Below are 18619 nucleotides of genomic sequence, written 5' to 3'. Positions count from 1 at the left end.
AGTTTAAAGCCCTCCTCACTAGGATAGCAAACCTGCTTGTGATGATGCTCTTCCCTCTTTTTGTTAGGTGGATCCCATCTCTTCCTAGCAATCCTTCTTCCTGGAACAACATCCCATGGTCAAAGAATCTAAAGCCCTCTCTGCAACACTGTCTACGCAAGCACACATTTACCTCCATAATTCGATGGTCCCTATCTGGGCCTTTTCCTTCAACAGGAAGGATGGGCGAGAACATGACTTGCACCTCAAACTCCTTTATCCTTCTTCCCAGAGCCATATAGTCTACAGTGATCTGCTTAAGGTCATTGTTGGCAGTCTCATTGGTGCCAACTTGGAGAAGTAGGAAGGGATAGAGGTCCGAGAGCTTGATCAGTCTTGACAGACACTTCGTCACATCCTGAATTCTAGCTCCAGGCAAGCAGCACACTTCTCAAGTTTCCCAGTCTGGACAGCAGATGGATGACTCCATCCCCTTTAGGAGGGAGTCCCCAACTACCACCACCCGTCCCTTCCTCTTTGGAGTGGTGGTCTTGGAACCTCCATCCTTAGGACAATGCATTCCATGCCTTCCGGCCAGTGGGGTCTCCTTCTGATCTCTTCCCTCAGATTATTCTTCCAAAGCATTCTCCACTGTAACACCTGTGCAGAGCTTGAAAATGGTTTCTAACCTCTATCTGCATTGGGGGTACATGGGTTCTCCTCTTTCTTCTTCTGGAGGTCACATGTTGCCAGTTTTCTTCCCCATTCTGCACTGCTCTCTCTGATTCTTCTGCATGCTATGTCTGCAATATCAAACGCTGACTTATATCCAGAAAGTCTTCATTTTCTCTGATGCAACACTGGGTTGATACTTGGGTCTCTAGTCCTTTAACCCTCTCTTCCAGTATGGAGACCAGTTTGCACTTCCTACACACAAAGTCACTTCTATCCTCTGGGAGAAAGACAAACATGGCACATCCTGTGCAGGTCACAACAGTTGATCACTCACTATGCATATTGTCTTCCTTCTAAAGAGCCTCTTCAGATATTGTGTTTACTGCTCACAGAAGCCTGAAAGGCAAAAAAAAAAAAAAATCACTGTAACATGGAGTCATAGCCCTTAGACTCTCCAGTCTAGCTTGCCATCCAGGCAAACTATACTTAGTGATAAATGATCACTTACACCAAAGATCACAAAATATTCAGGTTGCTTCCAGTCCCAAGAGACCAGTCATGTACCCCAGATGAACTGGTACCCTAGAGCTTACACCAAAGACAACACCTGTAGTCAATTCTGTAATAAATTATCTAAAGGTTTATTAACTAGGAAAAATAAATTAAGTTATTTACAGGTTAAAGCAAGCCAACATATATACACAGATTAATTGCAGTTTAAATTCTAAGAGTGATAGAGTTGTAGAGATCTGTCAATTCAAAATGTCTTTCAGGCAGACCTAGGGATAATATCTGGGGATCTCTGGCTTTAGTTTAGTGTCTCTCCACTCCGTGAGAGTTCAAACAGTGAAGAGATGCGTCTTTGTTTTATTTCCTTCATTCAGCCTCCAAGTCCATAGGGTGAGCTTCCTTGCATGTAGCATTTTCAAGGTGCCATTGGGCCATTAACCAATCCTTTGTATTGTGACGTTCCTTGATGACTTACCTGATTTTAATAGTTCTGGGCCGGAAGAAATACTCCTTCCCATCTGAGTTCACAAGTTTAGAGCAAACATTTTCCAAATGATACAGCAAAACTTACATATTTCCTTATAGCATGGAATACAGACATTACATTAATACATGCAGCAACTTACAAACATTCTATGGACTCTAAACACTAAATACTTTCTTATAAGACTAATACCTATTTTGAGCAATGCTAATACATAAGTGAACTGGTCCGGTCTCCAGCTATGAGTTTGTCAGCTCTTAACTAATGCCTGCTACCTTGGCAAGAGCTGGCACCTGGCCTGCCAACATCACACCATCTAATAACTTTTTGGCACGATCAGCTCTGGTAGCCTCCATTCCCTGTTCCCTTCCAGATTGTTCTGCAGTATCCAGTGAGGAAGTTAACTTTTTAATTGATCAATAATGCTGTAATAAAGCACCATGGAAGGATTTTATCCTGGTAGAAATATTTAAGGTTAACATTGACTAGTTGGCACCTGTTTTGGCTAAACTTTTCTCTAATATAAATAATACAAGGATTTGCTCCTCAGGTTGGGCTATCAATATTATTATTCCACTTTATAAAAAAGGGGAATAGAAAAGACTCTGGGAATTGCCACCCAGTTAATTTATTGGACTTAGGACTAGATATCTTTTGGCAAGATGAGGGAACTGGGCAGGAAAAGATAATTTATTTGCTGAGGAACAAGCTGGTTTCCAAAAGGGCCACTCCACTACAGATAATTGTTTTTTTTTCTTATTTGTTTCACAAATATGTGCCTCCTTCAGGGGAGGAAATTGTATGCAGCTTTTCTTGGTTTAAAATTGACCTTTGATTGTATTGATGGGGATCGTCTGTGGGGCAAATTGGAGATTGCTGGAATAGATCCCTGGTTACTTTTTCTTTTAAGAGCTCTTCACAGACAGACAGTGACCAAGACTGGGATAGGCTTGTGGATAATTAATTGATTCTATTCCAGTTACGAAGGAGGTTCAACAGGGCTGTCTTTTAGTCCTTTTCTTCGTAATTTTTATATTGATGATTTTATTCTAGCATTAAAACGGGCTCAGTATTTCCCCCCCGTAAAAACCATGAATCACACTGTGATTATCTATTTATATGCAAATATGGTTTTACTGTCACAGACACCTTTGTGACTGAAGTGGTTTTTAAATGTTTGGTTTATACTCACAATGGGAAGGTCTCTTGATAAATTATGCCAAAGATAAAGTAATTGTCTTTAGTCAGAGACGGAGGTTGCATAAATGGAAGTTTGATGGCATTATATTGAACAAGTTAGCTCTTTTGGCTATCTGGGTATCTGGTTCTCACAAAATGGCTTGTAGGATAAGCATATTCAGGTAACAAAAGAGAAGGTCTCAGATTCAGTGCAACAGTGTTAACATTTTATCCGGACTCCTGGGGTCAATTGAAGTGCACTAGCCCTTAGAGTGTTTGAGGCTAACATATAAGCTCAAATTTTCTATGGCACAGAAATGTGGGGGTAGAATGAGCCCCTGGGACTGGAAGTGATTCCATACATTTCTTAGGAAGGTTTTTGGTCTGCCAGATAATACTGCACTCATCCTCCTTAGAGCTGAGACAAGTATGAACTCTATGCTGTCTAAAGTCCTAAACTGTAGTATTAATTTTTGGATTTGAATAGGATGTACCCACAGCATTTGCCAAGGTTATGCTTAGAGGAACAGCTCAGCTGAACTCTCATAAATGTCCTTGGTTAGAGCATATTCAAAATTCTTTGTATTCTCTAGGTTTCACAGAATGGAAATGATTAGATTTAAGTTTAAAAAGGTGAAATCTCTGATCAAATCAGGAATAAAGGATATTAATAAGCAATTGGATATGGCAGTTGTCTCTATTTCAGATGTCACCATGATTTCCCCTTGTTAAAAAAAGACATATAGTTATGCCAGATATTTAGACAATCTGTGTAATAACACACTGCCTTCACAGCTCTCCATTACCTATTCATGCAGACAGCTTATTTAGAAGGCTGGTATGCTGGAATTGAGAATTGTAACCGCCTTTGTCCATGTAATTTAGGGCATGTGGAAGATCTATCCCATCATTTATTACACTGTAATTTGGATTGCCACTTGAGGTTAAAAAGCTTTCTATATTTTTATCCTGGATACCTTGTTCTATGACCTCTCAAAAAATAGATTTCAGAGTAGCAGCCGTGTTAGTCTGTATCTGCAAAAAGAACAGGAGTACTTGTGGCACCTTAGAGACTAACAAATTTATTTGAGCATAAGCTTTCCTGGGCTAAAGCCCACTTCATCAGATGCATGCAGTGGAAAATACAGTAGGACGATTTTATATACACAGAGAACATGAAACAATGGGTGTTGCCATATAAACTATAATGAGAGTGATAAGTTAAGGTGAGCTATTACCAGCAGGAGAGAAAAAAAACCTTTTGTAGTGATAATCAAGATGGGCCATTTCCAGCAGTTGACAAGAACGTGTGAGGAACAGTAGGGGGAAAAATAAACATGGGGGAATAGTTTTACTTTGTGTAATGACCAATCTTATTTAATCTTTTTATTACTGACCTTGGCACAAAAAGTGGTAGTGTGCTAATAAAGTTTGTGGCTGATACAAAGTTGGGAGGTATTGTCAATTTAGAGAAGGACTGGGATATCATACAGGAGGATCTGGGTGACCTTGTAAACTAGAGTAATAGTAATAGGATGAAATTTAATAGTGAGAAGTGTAAGGTCATGCATTTAGGGATTAATAACAAGAATTTTAGTTATAAATTAGAGATGCATCAATTAGAAGTAACGGAGGAAGAAAAGGACCTTGGAGTATTGGTTGATCACAGGATGACCATGAGCTGTCAATGTGATATGGCCATGAAAAAAGCTAATGCGATCTTGGGATGCATCAGGCGAGGATTTCCAGGAGAGATAAGGAGGAGTTAGTACCATTATACAAGGCACTGGTGAGACCTCACCTGGAATACTGTGTGCAGTTCTGGTCTCCCACATTTAAGAAGGATGAATTCAAACTGGAACAGGTACAGAGAAGGGCTACTAGGATGATCCAAGGAATGGAAAATTTGTCTTATGAAAGGAGACTCAGGGAGGTTGGTTTGTTTAGCCTATCCAAAAGAAGGTTGAGGGGAGATATGATTGCTCTCTATAAATATATCAGAGGGATAAATACAGGAGAGGGAGAGGAATTATTTCAGCTCAGTACCAATGTGGGCACAGGAACAAATGGATATAAACTGGCCATCAGGAAGTTTAGACTTGAAATTAGACAAAGGTTTCTAACCACCAGAGGAGTGAAGTTCTGGAATAGCCTTCCAAGGGAAGCAGTGGGGGCAAAAGACCTATCTGGCTTCAAGATTAAACTCGATAAGTTTATGGAGGAGATGGTATGATGGGATAACATGATTTTGCAATTAATTGATCTTTAACTATTCATGGTAAATACGCCCAATGGCCTGTGATGGGATGTTAGATGGGGTGGGATCTGAGTTACTACAGAGAATTCTTTCCTGGGTATCTGGCTGGTGAATCTTGCCCATATGCTCAGGGTTCAGCTGATCGCCATATTTGGGGTCAGGAAGGAATTTTCCTCCAGGGCAGATTGGAAGAGGCCCTGGGGTTTTTTTGCCTTCCTCTGTAGCAAGAGGAAAGGGTCACTTGCTGGAGGATTCTCTGCATCTTGAAGTCTTTAAACCATGATTTGAGGACTTCAATAGCTCAGACATAGGTGAGAGGTTTATCGTAGGAGTGGGTGGGTGAGATTCTATGGCCTGCGTTGTGCAGGAGGTCGGACTAGATGATCATGATGGTCCCTTCTGACCTTAATATCTATGAGTCTAATCCACTCCCAACCTTTATTCAAGCCTAATTTAATGGTTTCGAGTTTGCAAATTAATTCCAATTCAGCAGTCTCTCATCGGAGTCTGGTTTTGAAGTTTTTTTGTTGTAATATTGCGACTTTTAGGTCTGTAATCGAGTGACTAGAGAGATTGAAGTATTCTCCAACTGGTTTTTGAATGTTATAATTCTTGATGTCTGATTTGTGTCCATTGATTCTTTTATGTAGAGACTGTCCAGTTTGGCCAGTGTACATGGCAGAGGGGCATTGCTGGCACATGATGGCATATATCACATTGATAGATGTGCAGGTGAACGAGCCTTTGATAGTGTGGCTGATGTGATTAGGCCCTATGATGATGTCCCCTGAATAGATATGTGGACACAGCTGGCAATGAGCTTTGTTGCAAGGATAGGTTCCTGGGTTAGTGTTTTTTGTGTGTGGTTGCTGGTGAGTATTTGCTTCAGGTTGGGGGAGGGGTGGCTGTCTGTAAGCAAGGACTGGCCTGTTTCCCAAGATCTGTGAGAGTGATGGGTCATCCTTCAGTATAGGTTTTAGATCCTTGATAATGCGCTGGATGGGTTTTAGTTGGGGGCTGAAGGTGACAGCTAGTGGCGTTCTGTTACTTTCTTTGTTGGGCCTGTCCTGTAGTTGGGGACTTCTGGGTACTCTTCTGGCTCTGTCAATCTGTTTCTTCACTTCAGCAGGTGGGTATTATAGTTGTAAGAACACTTGATAGAGATCTTGTAGATGTTTGTCTCTGTCTGAGGGGTTGGAGCAAATGCGGTTATATCGTAGAGCTTGGCGGTAGACAATGGATCATGTGGTGTGGTCTGAATGAAAGCTGGAGGCATGTAGGTAAGTATAGTGGTCAGAAGGTTTCCGGTATATGGTGGTGTTTATGTGACCATCGCTTATTAGCACTGTAGTGTCCAGGAAGTGGATCTCTTGTGTGGACTGGTCCAGGCTGAGGTTGATGGTGGGATGGAAATTGTTGAAAGCATGGTAGAATTCCTCAAGGGTTTCTTTTCCATGGGTCCAGATGATGAAGATGTCATCAATGTAGCGCAAGTAGAGTAGAGGCATTAGGGGACGAGAGCTGAGGAAGCATTGTTCTAAGTCAGCCATAAAAATGTTGGCATACTGTGGGGCCATTTGGGTACCCATAGCAGTGCTGCTGATTTGAAGCATTTCACATTGTCCCCAAATGTGAAATAGTTATGGGTGAGGACAAAGAATATTTGTTAGGAACTGATGGTGTGTCTGTGATTCAAGCAGTTATCCTATTTGCATGGTTAGCCACTAAAATAAGGCAAAAGCAAGTGGCACGGTGATCATATACTCTTTAATGATGTATGTCCTTTTTTAAATCTGAATTTATGAGTATTGTAATATATTATAATTTTGGATTTAGTTTTAAGTTTTGTTGTAGTACTTTTTTTTTTCTGCATTGGCCCAAGGCCAAGGTGCTATTAATAAACTACTATGAATTTTAATTTCTAATAAATCTTGGGTTTGCTCATCCATAGGGGCCTGTGGAGAACAGGACCATGCTGACTCTGCTCCACATCTCGCTGATAGAATATATTGTCCTCAGTGAAAAGCTTAATTTAAGTTTGACAATGAGAAGGAAAAGGGAAGCAATGTAGTTATATATATCTAATGTATGAGTTGGCTTCTTCATTAACTGTTTTTTTTTTAGTACAGAACAGCTAGTTCATTCTGATCTGCAGTCCTAAAGAATCATAAAAACTTAGTTTCTTATTATAATGATCTGTTAAACATCAGGTTTTATATCTTAACTGTGAAGGTGAAGAAGAAGAATATCTTGAAAGGGTTATTTGTTAGCCTATTTTTAGACTTACAAAATCCATACTGGGTGTGAATATTAAGAAGGCTATTGGAAACAGCCACCCCTTTAAGACCACATTACATATAATATTTGTGCCTTTAAATTACTTTATTGAAATGACTCCTTTGGATGTAGTAATGAGGAAAGACTGTTCATTAACTCTGCACTTCTGTTGTAGTAATTCAGGAAACAAGAAGTATACCTCAAAACTATTGTGGATTAAAACGGTTAAAGAGGAGGACTTGAAGTGTAATTATACCTGCCTCTTGAAAACTACAAATAAACCACAATTTAAAATATTTAAACTGAAGAAAGGTACAGTATGATATAATACTCTTACTTCTGCTATTTAATGACTTACAAATACTATGTGTTGGCTTGGAAGGATTAAATTTTTATTGGTAAATGTCAATTTCACTATACACGCAAAAATTGATGACAATATATTTCCATCGATAATAATCAAAATATATAGCTAGGCAAAGTAAGAAAAATGCTGCTTGAGAACTTATTAAAGTTTGATTTAAGGATATTTACTATGTATATTTTGACATGTGAAGTTGATGATTTGTATTTTAATGGTTATAAAGCTTTGACTATTTGAATCTCTTTTTGAAGTCTACTATTGTTAAAACTTGTCTGAAGCCCTCCCCATAATTTCCCATAACTATGAAAATTTAAATCCATAAAAATAAAAAAATGCTTAAAAATAGACATTGACATCATCTGTTGAAATTATTCTCCCTCCCCCCCACCCATTATGCCAAGCCTAACTATATCCTTTAAGAATCAGCACTTTTTAAGGTAAAGCCTGGAGGAGGGGTATTTTTCTGCATCTCTATTAGTACCCCCAAAGATCCCATTTCCTCCTATGTATCTCCTTCTGGCTGAGGAAAACTGGTTTCAACACTACATGGCACGCATGTTGTCATGGTTACTGGGCTAACTACACCACTGTCCCTTCTCAAGGTCTCTTTGAGTGGGCCCCAAGTTAGTAGTCACAGAAGTAGATTTAAAATAAGAGTCCTGCAGGCATATTCCCTTACCTAAGCATAACCTCTCTATCCATAGCTCAGGCAGGCCTGGCTTATTCCCCACCTCTGAGTTCACAGAAGCATCCTACACTGCTTGCGGTCTTCTCCCTCTGTCTCTGTGGGTGTGATTGCAACTCGAGTAGACATATCTGAGCTAGCTTTAAAATAGCTAGTGAAGCTGCAGCAGCATGAGCTTCAGTAGCATCTAGTTCCACAAGAAATTACCCAGGATCCCAGATGGGTTTAGACAGCCCATGCAGAAGTGCATGCTGTCACAGCTTCACTGCTCTGGTATCCAAGCTATCTAGATTACAGCTAAATTGGGTATGTCTACAGTGCAGACATACGCTGTGTCTCTCTCATACTGAGAAGGTGGGTGCGTTAATATGTTTTATTGGACCAACTTCTGTTGGTGAGAGAGACGAGCTTTTGAGCTTACACAGAACTCTTCTTCAAGCTTATCTCTCTCACCAACAGAAGCTGGTCCAATAAAATAAATTTGTACTTCACCCACCTAATCTCACTAATATCCTGGGACCAACACGGCTACAACAACACTGCATAAAGATATCTCAGGCAGACTGTCAGCCTTTTCACTGACATATCCTGGCCTGGATAGAGCTAACTAGGTCAATTCTCCCACCAACTGGTGGGCCAGCCATTGTTCTCTTCTAACTCCTTTGAATCGGTGTATGTGAGGATTACTTATCTCTGTCATCACCTCACCTTTCCTCCCAGGTTCTGTAATAACCCCTTTACAGCCTCCTGTGGTTTAGCTCTATTCAGTCAAGCAGCATTACCAAGCTGAATGGGGAAACTGAGTCACATACAATATTCATCAAGTGTGACATTTTGGGGTTCTCCCAGACCAGTTCATTTCACCCAGCTAAGACTGTCTATTTGGCTTTATGTGGGTCAAGTGTGGGGCTGAGGGGGTAAAATACATCTTATTTGGGGCCAGGGGCAGGGTGGCAGTCTATGGAGTAAACCTTGAAAGCTTTGTCCCATGTTTCATTCCCCATTTCTGTACAAACTGATGGATAGCCACATGAGATGTTACCAGGAAAGGATTCACATTGGAAGTAGAGTTCTCTAGTTCTAGCTGTCAGATGATAATAATGACTTTTTTAGTAAGAAAAATCATGTCATCAGCCACTTGTGTCACAAAGTTGTAATTTCTTGGGCTTTTGTTTTACAGGGAACCCTCCAGATCTCTCCCAACATGTATTTACTACTGGAATTATTGTGGCTGTATTCTTTTCATTTGTTCCTGTGCTCCTGGTGGTTCTCTCTGTGATATTCAGAGTTGACTTAGTTTTATTTTACAGGGACATCATTGGAAAAGATGACACAATAGGAGGTAGGATTTGGCAAATGCTGCCATTGAAACAAGTTCATTTAGTGATATAAAACTATTAATAAAATAGTGTACTCTGGCTTCAGGTAGGTTCTATAAAATAATGAGATGGAAACAAAAGAAAATCCAGGAGAGGAATCCATGTGTAGGAACAGATGGAGAGGGGTAAACAAGAAAGGACTTGGCTAGGAGAGAAGTGTCTGGGAGTTGGAAAAAATAGCAAAGGTCTGATAGCATTACATACTGTTTTAGCATGCGTCATCCTATAATGTGTCCTGATTTTTTCATTCTGAAAGTCAGGGATTGGTTGGTGGAGGAGAGAAAGAAGAGGCGATTCTGAGAAGACGAGTACCCTGGAGCTGTCAGATTCCTTCTGCGCTCACCTGACTTGTGCTCTAGATTCATGTGCTTTCTGGAGATCACTGGAGAGATGCTGGTCCAGTGTTAATGGGGGTTGTCAATGTCTGCCTTAAGGAGGGCAGGCTGTCACAAAGAAGCCATCACTTGTTGTTGACAATTGGCCAACTTGTTCTGGGTCTGATCTTACCTTCATGGTTTAGTTTCTGAGACAGTTTTGGTGAGACAACCCTCATAGTATCTAGATACCTCAGATTTCCTTAACCCTTGTCAGTCTGTATATACAGTACCTAGACTGCACTAGTTGCATTGGTTGGTAATCTCTTAATAATGCATGAAGATACATTGTATGTGCCAATATTTTTTCTATTCTAATTCTATTGTTGACCACAAAGCATTGTTGACTCACTTGAGGACCTCAGAGTGCATGGTTGGGGCTACATTCTTGAGGAGATCCCAGAGAGCCCTTAGGGCCTCTGTCATGTGGAGTTTTACACAGGTTTTCACTTTGTTCCCTCCTGTTAAACATGTATAGGAGGGTTAGTAACAAAACTTGGGTTGTGGTGTTGACACCCAACTTGGTGTTTCTTCGTCTTCTGACTCAGATGGCACAGTGGGAAGCTTCTCCCAGTGTCTGGTAGAGATCGGGACATGGAAGAGAGTGAGGTGACTGACCTTTGATCCAGATAAAGCAAAATTGATGTTAGTAGGCTGGGGCGAAACAGTGGAAGCTAGGAAGAGGATTATGTCCATTTATTGTGATTGCAGATGTGTGTCCTTGACTTGTTTCTTGTATCCACAACTTGGGAGCCTGGTTAGATTCCCACTTTTCCCTGGATGACCAGATTTCATCAGGACTAGGGCAGTCTTTTTCTTTTACATCTGGCTAGGCGGTTGAAGCTTTTACTCTTGGATACAGACCATGCTAGTGTGATTTCGTGCTTGTGTTACCTAACTGGTAGATTACTGCAGTGTGCTTTAATTGAGTCTTGATCTTAAAGCCTGCTTGTTAAGGTGGAGAATCTCACCAGAAACGTGTTACACTGGTGCTTCATAACCGATAAAGGTAGACTATTGGTTTCTGCATGTACCATAAAGTTTTTGTCCTATAAAGTACTAAATAGCTTAGGACCCACATACTTGAGAGGACCCACCTCTTTCCCCGTATCATAGTGCCACAGTTGAGATCAGTTAGAAGTGCTCAAGATGGAATTCTCTCAGTAGAAATGAGGTGGACCATTTTTTTATGAGTACCTCTGAACTTTGGGACTTGCTTCACGGCCCTTGGTCTGAGAGAGCCTCAATTTGTTGAAAGAACAGGAGTACTTGTGGTGCCTTAGAGACTAACAAATTTATTTGAGCATAAGCTTTCGTGGGCTACAGCTCACTTCATCAGATGTTCTTGAGCTATCCTTTGTTAAGCTATCCTTTTTACAATGGATTTTGGGAGGCGCTGCTTGAGGAAACTATATTTGAAGAGGACAGGGTGCAATATTTCATTGTTCAGTTATAAGGTTTAATTAATTGCTATATATGGTGGAAGTTGCTGCTGAATTTGTCTTTATGTTTTGATGTGTGTATTTGTGTGACTAACTGCCAACAGCACTTATGGCCTGGGAAGGTGCCTTTTTTTTGTTATGCTATTATAAATCTAAATGCATAAAATAAAATATATCCTGATTTTTTTCCCTTTTGACAATCCCCACACTGCAACACTGCCCAACAGTGGAATAATAATAATACCTACCTCTTATATAGAGCTTTTTCATCAGTAAGTGGTTTTCATCATCTCAAAGTGGTTCACAGTCTTTAATGTAGGAGAAGAACTGAAAGAAACCTGGAATCCCACAATGCTGTTTTTACAGACTTACTTTTCAGGATAAAATCATAGTTTAATGATGCAAGTTTCTATCAATAAGTTCAGTTTAACTAGGTATGATTAGTACTGGTCAAGAAATTTCACATTTCAATAATTTTCAATAAAAAAGGGACACAGTTTTTGCAACGCTTTTGGAAAACAAAGTGGGTAGATCTATTTGTGTCAGATTGAAATTGATCCTGGATATATTGTGTGAAAGGTGACTGGACAGATGGATGAGAGAAAGCTCTTATCTCAAAATCGTTGCCAGTGGGGCAGTAGTTGTAAGGGTCGGGGTGAAGGGTCAGCTATCATATGTGTAATGGTCAGATCAGTTCAGTCACCAACAGGAGAAAAATTGGTCATTTTTTTCCAGATGGAAAAGAATATGATGCTTTTGTGTCTTACCTGAAAGACTCCATATCTACCAATGTAGAAGAAAGAAAATTTGCTCTGGAGATATTGCCCAGGACATTAGAAGACCATTTTGGTTACAAATTGTGTATATTTGAGCGGGATGTATCTCCTGGAGGAGGTAAGCAAATGGAATGTCCTTGGTATTAAACTGATACAAAATTCTCACAAAGATGCCAGGATCTGTAATTAGAAAGATCTCTGCAAATGTGGCATTTTTGCTTAAGTGTCTCATTTTCAAAGGGGATTCTATTTTGGGGTGCAAATGACAGAATACACATCAAACATGCATAAAAAATCAGACTCTGTTTAGAAAGTTCAGACTTATTCTGTCCTTCATTTCAGTGTGTGGAGGTAACCAAAGGAAAAGTTTGATCCAAAGGCTATTGAAATTAATGGAAAGATTCCTATTGACTTAAATGGTCTTTGGATCATCCACTAGGTGCATCTTGGCCACAGTGCATCGAGGAGCATGGGGGAGTACTAGCTCTATGACATGCTCTTTCCCTTTCTAGAACATGAAAGGCCTACAGGATTGGGTATTCATAGCTTTCAGAGACAAGAATGAGAGAGGGTGGAGCATGGTAGCAGCAGCTCTCTGTGCCATATTCTTTTCTGCTTTCTGGCATACAAACTGTGACTTAATGCTTCTTCAAGCATCATTAACACCCATAGACTTCCTGCCTTGGCTGCTACCGTGCAGCTTGAGAGCAGGTCAACCATTGACAAGACAGTCATCAGATTTCCCAGGATTTGCACAGATTTTATAAGACCCACTAGTTTTAGAAGGCCAACACCTTTTCTCTTTCCAGCAGTGCATGGAATTGGAGCAGATTTTGAGCCCCGATGGAAGAAAGACCATACAATTCTATCAGTTAAAATATGTCACTCTGCCCACCAAACAATAATAATCTGTGGAGGATAGAACATTGCCCTTTATCCAGTTAAATGCTGAGATTAATTCAGAGGAGAAAAACAATTTAGCTGTAGTGTTACCACAGAATGTGAAAGTTCTGCTTTTGACTTTCTTCCTTTTCAGAAAGCTTTCTGTTTACAGCTTGTCAGAAACCGTAAGCTTGGCTTTACAATACAACTGCTCTTGCTGTATCTGTCCTATGAAACACACATTTCCCCTATTTCTGCAATCTTTAAAATGTAGAAGATGAAGCAGCTTTTATTAAAACTGAATCAGAGTTATAGCTGACACCAATGTGATGGGTGCTGCAGAAATACTTTAAAATAGATAGATGCGATAACATGGAATTTTGAATATACAAAGTCTATAAATAGATGACCCTTTACAAAGGCTGCAATTCTCAGACAGTACAGTGGGATTCCATGTAGTTCTGAGGTCTATAGGGGGAAAAAATGTTTAGGTAAAGTTTTGGCCCTGCATGAGCATATTGTTACATGTTGCTTGCAGGATATAGGGCATCTCCATTTAATTTCATTCACTGTTTTTAATAACAAAATTATTCTGCAATCCCTCTTTTAAAAAAGCACCAGGTTTTGAAAACCTGTGAAATAATGGTTTGCTAGATGTCATTCTGTAGTAATCTATACTGTTACATTTGACAGAGGGTGCTAGTATTACACACACTTGAGGTTATCTATGATACAGATATTACTGAATAAGAAGGTAAGAAGGTATCTGGTAGTACAAAAGGTAGTAAAGTGAGGATTAAAAGTTTAGTGAGCATTACAGGAGATGGTTAGCTGTGCATGGCTGATGACTTAATTTGGAGGTACTCTGATGCTCAGGATGGACCTTTATGGATGATCTTATTTGTTAAATAAGGAATAGCCAGAGCTGATATGTTGGTTTGTAATTGCTTTCCAACATGAAAGAAATGTATGCTGACTACAGGCAAATTAGGATTCCATTGCTGTTTTGCATAAATTGATCGGAATTAAACATCTGAGTTTTTTTTCCTCTTTTTTTCACATTACTTAGTAGAGTGATAGATTAGGAAGGAACAAAACATACAGTAATTTAGTCACTTTGAAATGTGTACAGTAGTATCACTACTGCTAAAAGATGTCTTGTCAATGCCTGTACTTTCCACTGATTTTAATAATGACTGTATCTTTCAATTTACAGCTGTTGTTGATGATGTCCATTCATTTATTGACAAAAGCAGAAGATTAATCATTATACTGAGCCAGAACTACATTTCTGACAGAGTCATGTATGAACTTGAGACTGGACTGCATAAGGCACTGGTTGAAAGGAAGATTAAAATAATATTAATTGAATTCATGCTCATAAGTGATTATAATTTCTTGCCAAAATCACTGGAGCTTCTACCATCCAGGAGAGTTGTGAAGTGGAAAGAGGATAAGTCTCTTCCTTCAAATTCCAGATTTTGGAAGAACCTTCGGTACCTGATGCCAGTGAAAGCTTCCAAGACAAACATCAGAAGTCACAATAATTCTATGAGCCCTACCTCGGAAGAAGAAACCCAAGTGTTGGGAGTCTAAAACATTCTTATAACCAAAAACTGGAAAAGAAACATGCTTCAGAAATGAGTACATGGTGTTACTTATATGGAAGATATTAAGTGCACGTGTTTTAGGGAGGCAACGTGGTCCAGTGAATAGAGTACCGGCTGGGACTTGAGAGATGAGACAAATCCTCAGCTTGTATAAATTGTCATAGCCCAGAGGTCTAGGTTAACCCTGCCCCTTACCCCTTGGGGCTCTGACAGTTTACACAAACAGAGGAACTGCCCCAAGGAATCTGACCTGACTCTGCCTTGGATTCATTGTGGACATGGGGCAGATAAAAATCTTTCTGTGTCACAGTTTCTTCATTTCTCATAGAAAAACATTAATTCCACGTATACACTTTTGTAAAGCAATTTGAGGGCCGTGAATAGTCTATATTTTCAAAGTATTATTATTTAGAAATGTGATTACTATTGTTATTTATGATTTCTATTGTGATAGCATGTAAGGACTCCAATCAGGGATCAGAGCCACATTGTGCTAGGCCCTATACAAACATATAACACAAAGACAGTTTCTGCCCTAGGGAGCTCAACATCTAGGATTTAGACAATATAACACAGGTAAATAAAGTGATAAATGGGAGGAGGGGAGTGATGGGTTGGAAGAAGGGGATGGGGAGGACAAGATAACAGTAGAAATATGGTGAATTTGCGTATATCAATCCTAATAGTAGTCTCAGTAGTTACAGGTAGTCAATGCCATGACCAGTGCCAGATGGTAGTTTTTTGTAGGCATCATTGCAAAGCAATATTTTAGTCCCTGGATTAGTGTTATTCAGGTCAGAGTACTCTGAATAACTGTTTAGGTAAGGGGAGTGGAGAATAACACTTTCTCCAGAGAGGCCAGTACGTACAACTTGTATCTGAGCTGCTTCCAGGCGAGGGGCCTGAGGCGATAGAGTCGAGGGTCTAAGGTACTTTGATAGAAGGAAAAATAATTGCCAATATTTAAGATACCAGTCTTCGTTCTCCAGTGCCTTGGCATTGTGAATAGTTATTTACACCAAGTCAGACTGGTCACGTTTTATACAGATTTTCACAGATATAAATGGTGACATAAGGTGCAAGACAGTGGTGAATCTAGGCCTCTATTTTGGCTTCTAGAGCAGCAGATCTTCCAAGCTTATTCAGTATTTACAAGATCCAAAGTACAAAGCTATGCAGTTGCACTTGGTCAGGGTTTCTATGATTGTGTTTTTGAACATGGCTTTCAGATATGCCCATGATTATTTCTTTCTGCTTTAAGCACATGAGGACTTTTAGGAAAGTGTTCAAACTCGGCCTCTTCACAGTGTTCAGCAACATCAATCAAGTGCATAGTTGATAGTAACTCTCAATAGATGGTTTAATGGGATAGTGTGAATTTCCTTGACTTTTTTCAACCTGATGCTCCTAAATCCTGCTACTACTAGAATGTTCTTGCTCAGTCTTAGGTCAAATATGGAACTGGTTGGGAATTTTCAGTCAGCGTGATTTGTTTCTTGGCTACAGAGGAACCTGCAGGGAGAAAACAAAATTGACAAGAGGCTTCCAGGCAGGCAGCTGGCAAGACAAAAAATTCTCTTTTGGTCCTCTCATTTTTTGAAATTTTGTCCCAAATTGGGGTGAAAATGTTTTCAAAAACATGACATTTTTTCATAGGAAGGGATTTCCATTTTCCAGCCAGCTCTAGTCAGATATCCCACTGGATCTTCACAGACCAAGCTGAGGAAAAATAAATATGCTCTCAAAATCCATTCAGGTGCTATGATTCAAGACTACCTCTTTGGTACTGGAATCTGAAAGGGGCGTGGTTCATATTTTTAAAAAAGCCCCCCAAAAACAAACAGTACAAAATTCATTCCATCTGTAGCTATATTGACTCCACAGAATTACAAAAGGGTTAATTTAGCCCTTGGAACGTAATCCTGTACACCAGGGAACAAAGGGGGGAAAAAAATCAAACATAAGTGAAGTGTCAAATTCTAAACTGTACTTCCATTACAAATACTGCAGAAGTCCAATATAAAATACTAAGTAAGACAGGCCTCACTGATGATGAATAAACCTTAATTGTGCCCAGAACGTGGGAGAAATTGTTCAAGAGTAGTTCATTATAGGAAATGTTACCTCATTAATGCCCACTGCTGTTAATGAGACTCTGGATTGTTGGCTGCATGCAGCACTGTATAGAGAGTCTAAGAGTATAGAGCCACAGTACTGTTTAAGGGATAATACATAGTTCCCTCATCCCAGCAGGAATTCCAGGAATTATTTTTTCTGTTTGTAAAATTCTTCCCAGGGCACAAAGGGAGCACAGTCACTGCATTACCTTTGGAAAATATCTCTGCTGGCCTCATCCTCTCCCCATTCATTGACCACTCCCTTTGTGGAAGCCAGTGTCAGGAACAACCATAACCCAATGAAATTCTTGTATTCTCTAGAAGATGTGGGGGATTGCCAATACTACTTCTGTCCCCTGCCTTTAATGCAGGATTTGGAGGGTTTGGGGACAGGGAGAGAGCAACACTTTGATACCACTGGAGTTGTATCACCTGCCCATGCTGTTTTGTATATGTTCAAACTTTCTGTTACATATGCTTTATTTGTACCTGTGTTTACAAGGCATTTCTTACTTCCTAAATGTCCAAACTACATCTGTTTAAAGGCAGATTTCTAAATGGAATTCAATACCTCAGTCATATTGGAAATATCATTTATTAATGACAGTACTTTCTCAAAAGTCTTTTCCTTTCCCCCTTGATACCTTTTGTAAAGGCCCTTCCTGTTTTTCCTACCACCAGACCTCTCAGATAGCAGAGATGGAAGCTGAAGTGTGGCTGTACTGCAAGGGGCTACATTATGAAGTTACAATCACTTTTGGTGAAAGGGAATATTCTGCTTGTCGTCGGTCAAAATTAAGTGAAAATAAGATCTGCACTTTTTATGGATAGAATCTGTTCAAAATAAAGACTGTTGTAACCTTCTGGGACTTTTTAAATTTTGAATTATTTTTAAAAGTTTTAAATATGGATAAGTGTTGTAATTCCTGATCATGTTCATAATAACTTAATGTTAGCAGCATGGCAGAAGATATGGCATATGTTTTGGTGTTGTATAGTTATTTCCCTTTTTCTTTCTTTCTTCCTTTCTTTCTTTCCCTTAAGTATGAACTTAAGTAAATGACTGTTTCTTGCTATAAAATACATATATGATTTGGATCCAATGTTTGTGTCTCTTCCACAGCTATATAAGTAGTTAACCTTTGAGTGTACAGTGCCTGTTTTATTCTTTATTATAGCACCATAAATTTATTTAACACTTTAAAACCGTAGGGTCAACATTTCTATTGGCTTTAGTGGTGGCAACATTGGCGTCTGTAGGGTAACATTCATTTCCTGCACCAAAGAGGTTACAATATAGCACAGATTGAAAAAGAAAGAAAGTTGAAAGATGAAATCTGATGATAAGAAAATTGAATTTGATGCACCAAAACAGAGAAGCCAGGAATGGGATCCCGGAGGGGAATGATGGGGTCAGAGCATTTGGGAGCAGCATTTTGAACAGACTGGAAGGGATATAGGTGAGAAGCTGGAGCAGAGAAAGGTATCAAGGAAAGATGAGACTAAAATGTGGACAAGGAATTTATCAGTGGGCAAAGTGATCAATTGGTGGATCTGGGTTATTTAAAGGATTTAGAGAGTTGCTGTGGGGGAGAAGTAGTGAGAGAATTCAGAGGTGAACCTGAAGTT

The 18619-nt window shown here is 39.6% G+C and overlaps 1 protein-coding gene across 6 annotated transcripts in view; it reads left to right on the top strand.

The window, feature by feature from the left end:
- The window catches only part of IL18R1 (interleukin 18 receptor 1), a 43712-nt gene extending 25526 nt beyond the window's left edge, over window positions 1-18186 (top strand). For 5 of the 6 annotated variants that reach the window (XM_038386913.2, XM_043513712.1, XM_038386912.2 and 2 more), the window contains 4 exons: window positions 7537-7673; window positions 9591-9752; window positions 12341-12499; window positions 14480-18184. In XM_038386913.2, coding sequence (XP_038242841.1) covers window positions 7537-7673; window positions 9591-9752; window positions 12341-12499; window positions 14480-14859 — 838 coding nt within the window. In that variant the 3' untranslated portion in view covers window positions 14860-18184. Of the gene's footprint in view, window positions 1-7536; window positions 7674-9590; window positions 9753-12340; window positions 12500-14479 lie in introns of all 6 variants that reach the window. The other variant, XM_038386910.2, reaches the window with a different exon arrangement.
- The last annotated feature ends 433 nt before the right edge of the window (window positions 18187-18619 follow it).

Source organism: Dermochelys coriacea, chromosome 1, assembly GCF_009764565.3.
Source record: "Dermochelys coriacea isolate rDerCor1 chromosome 1, rDerCor1.pri.v4, whole genome shotgun sequence".
Classification (NCBI taxonomy): domain Eukaryota; kingdom Metazoa; phylum Chordata; order Testudines; family Dermochelyidae; genus Dermochelys; species Dermochelys coriacea.
The sequence above is the reverse complement of the archived record's forward strand: the minus strand, read 5'-3'. Positions and strand labels throughout refer to the sequence as shown.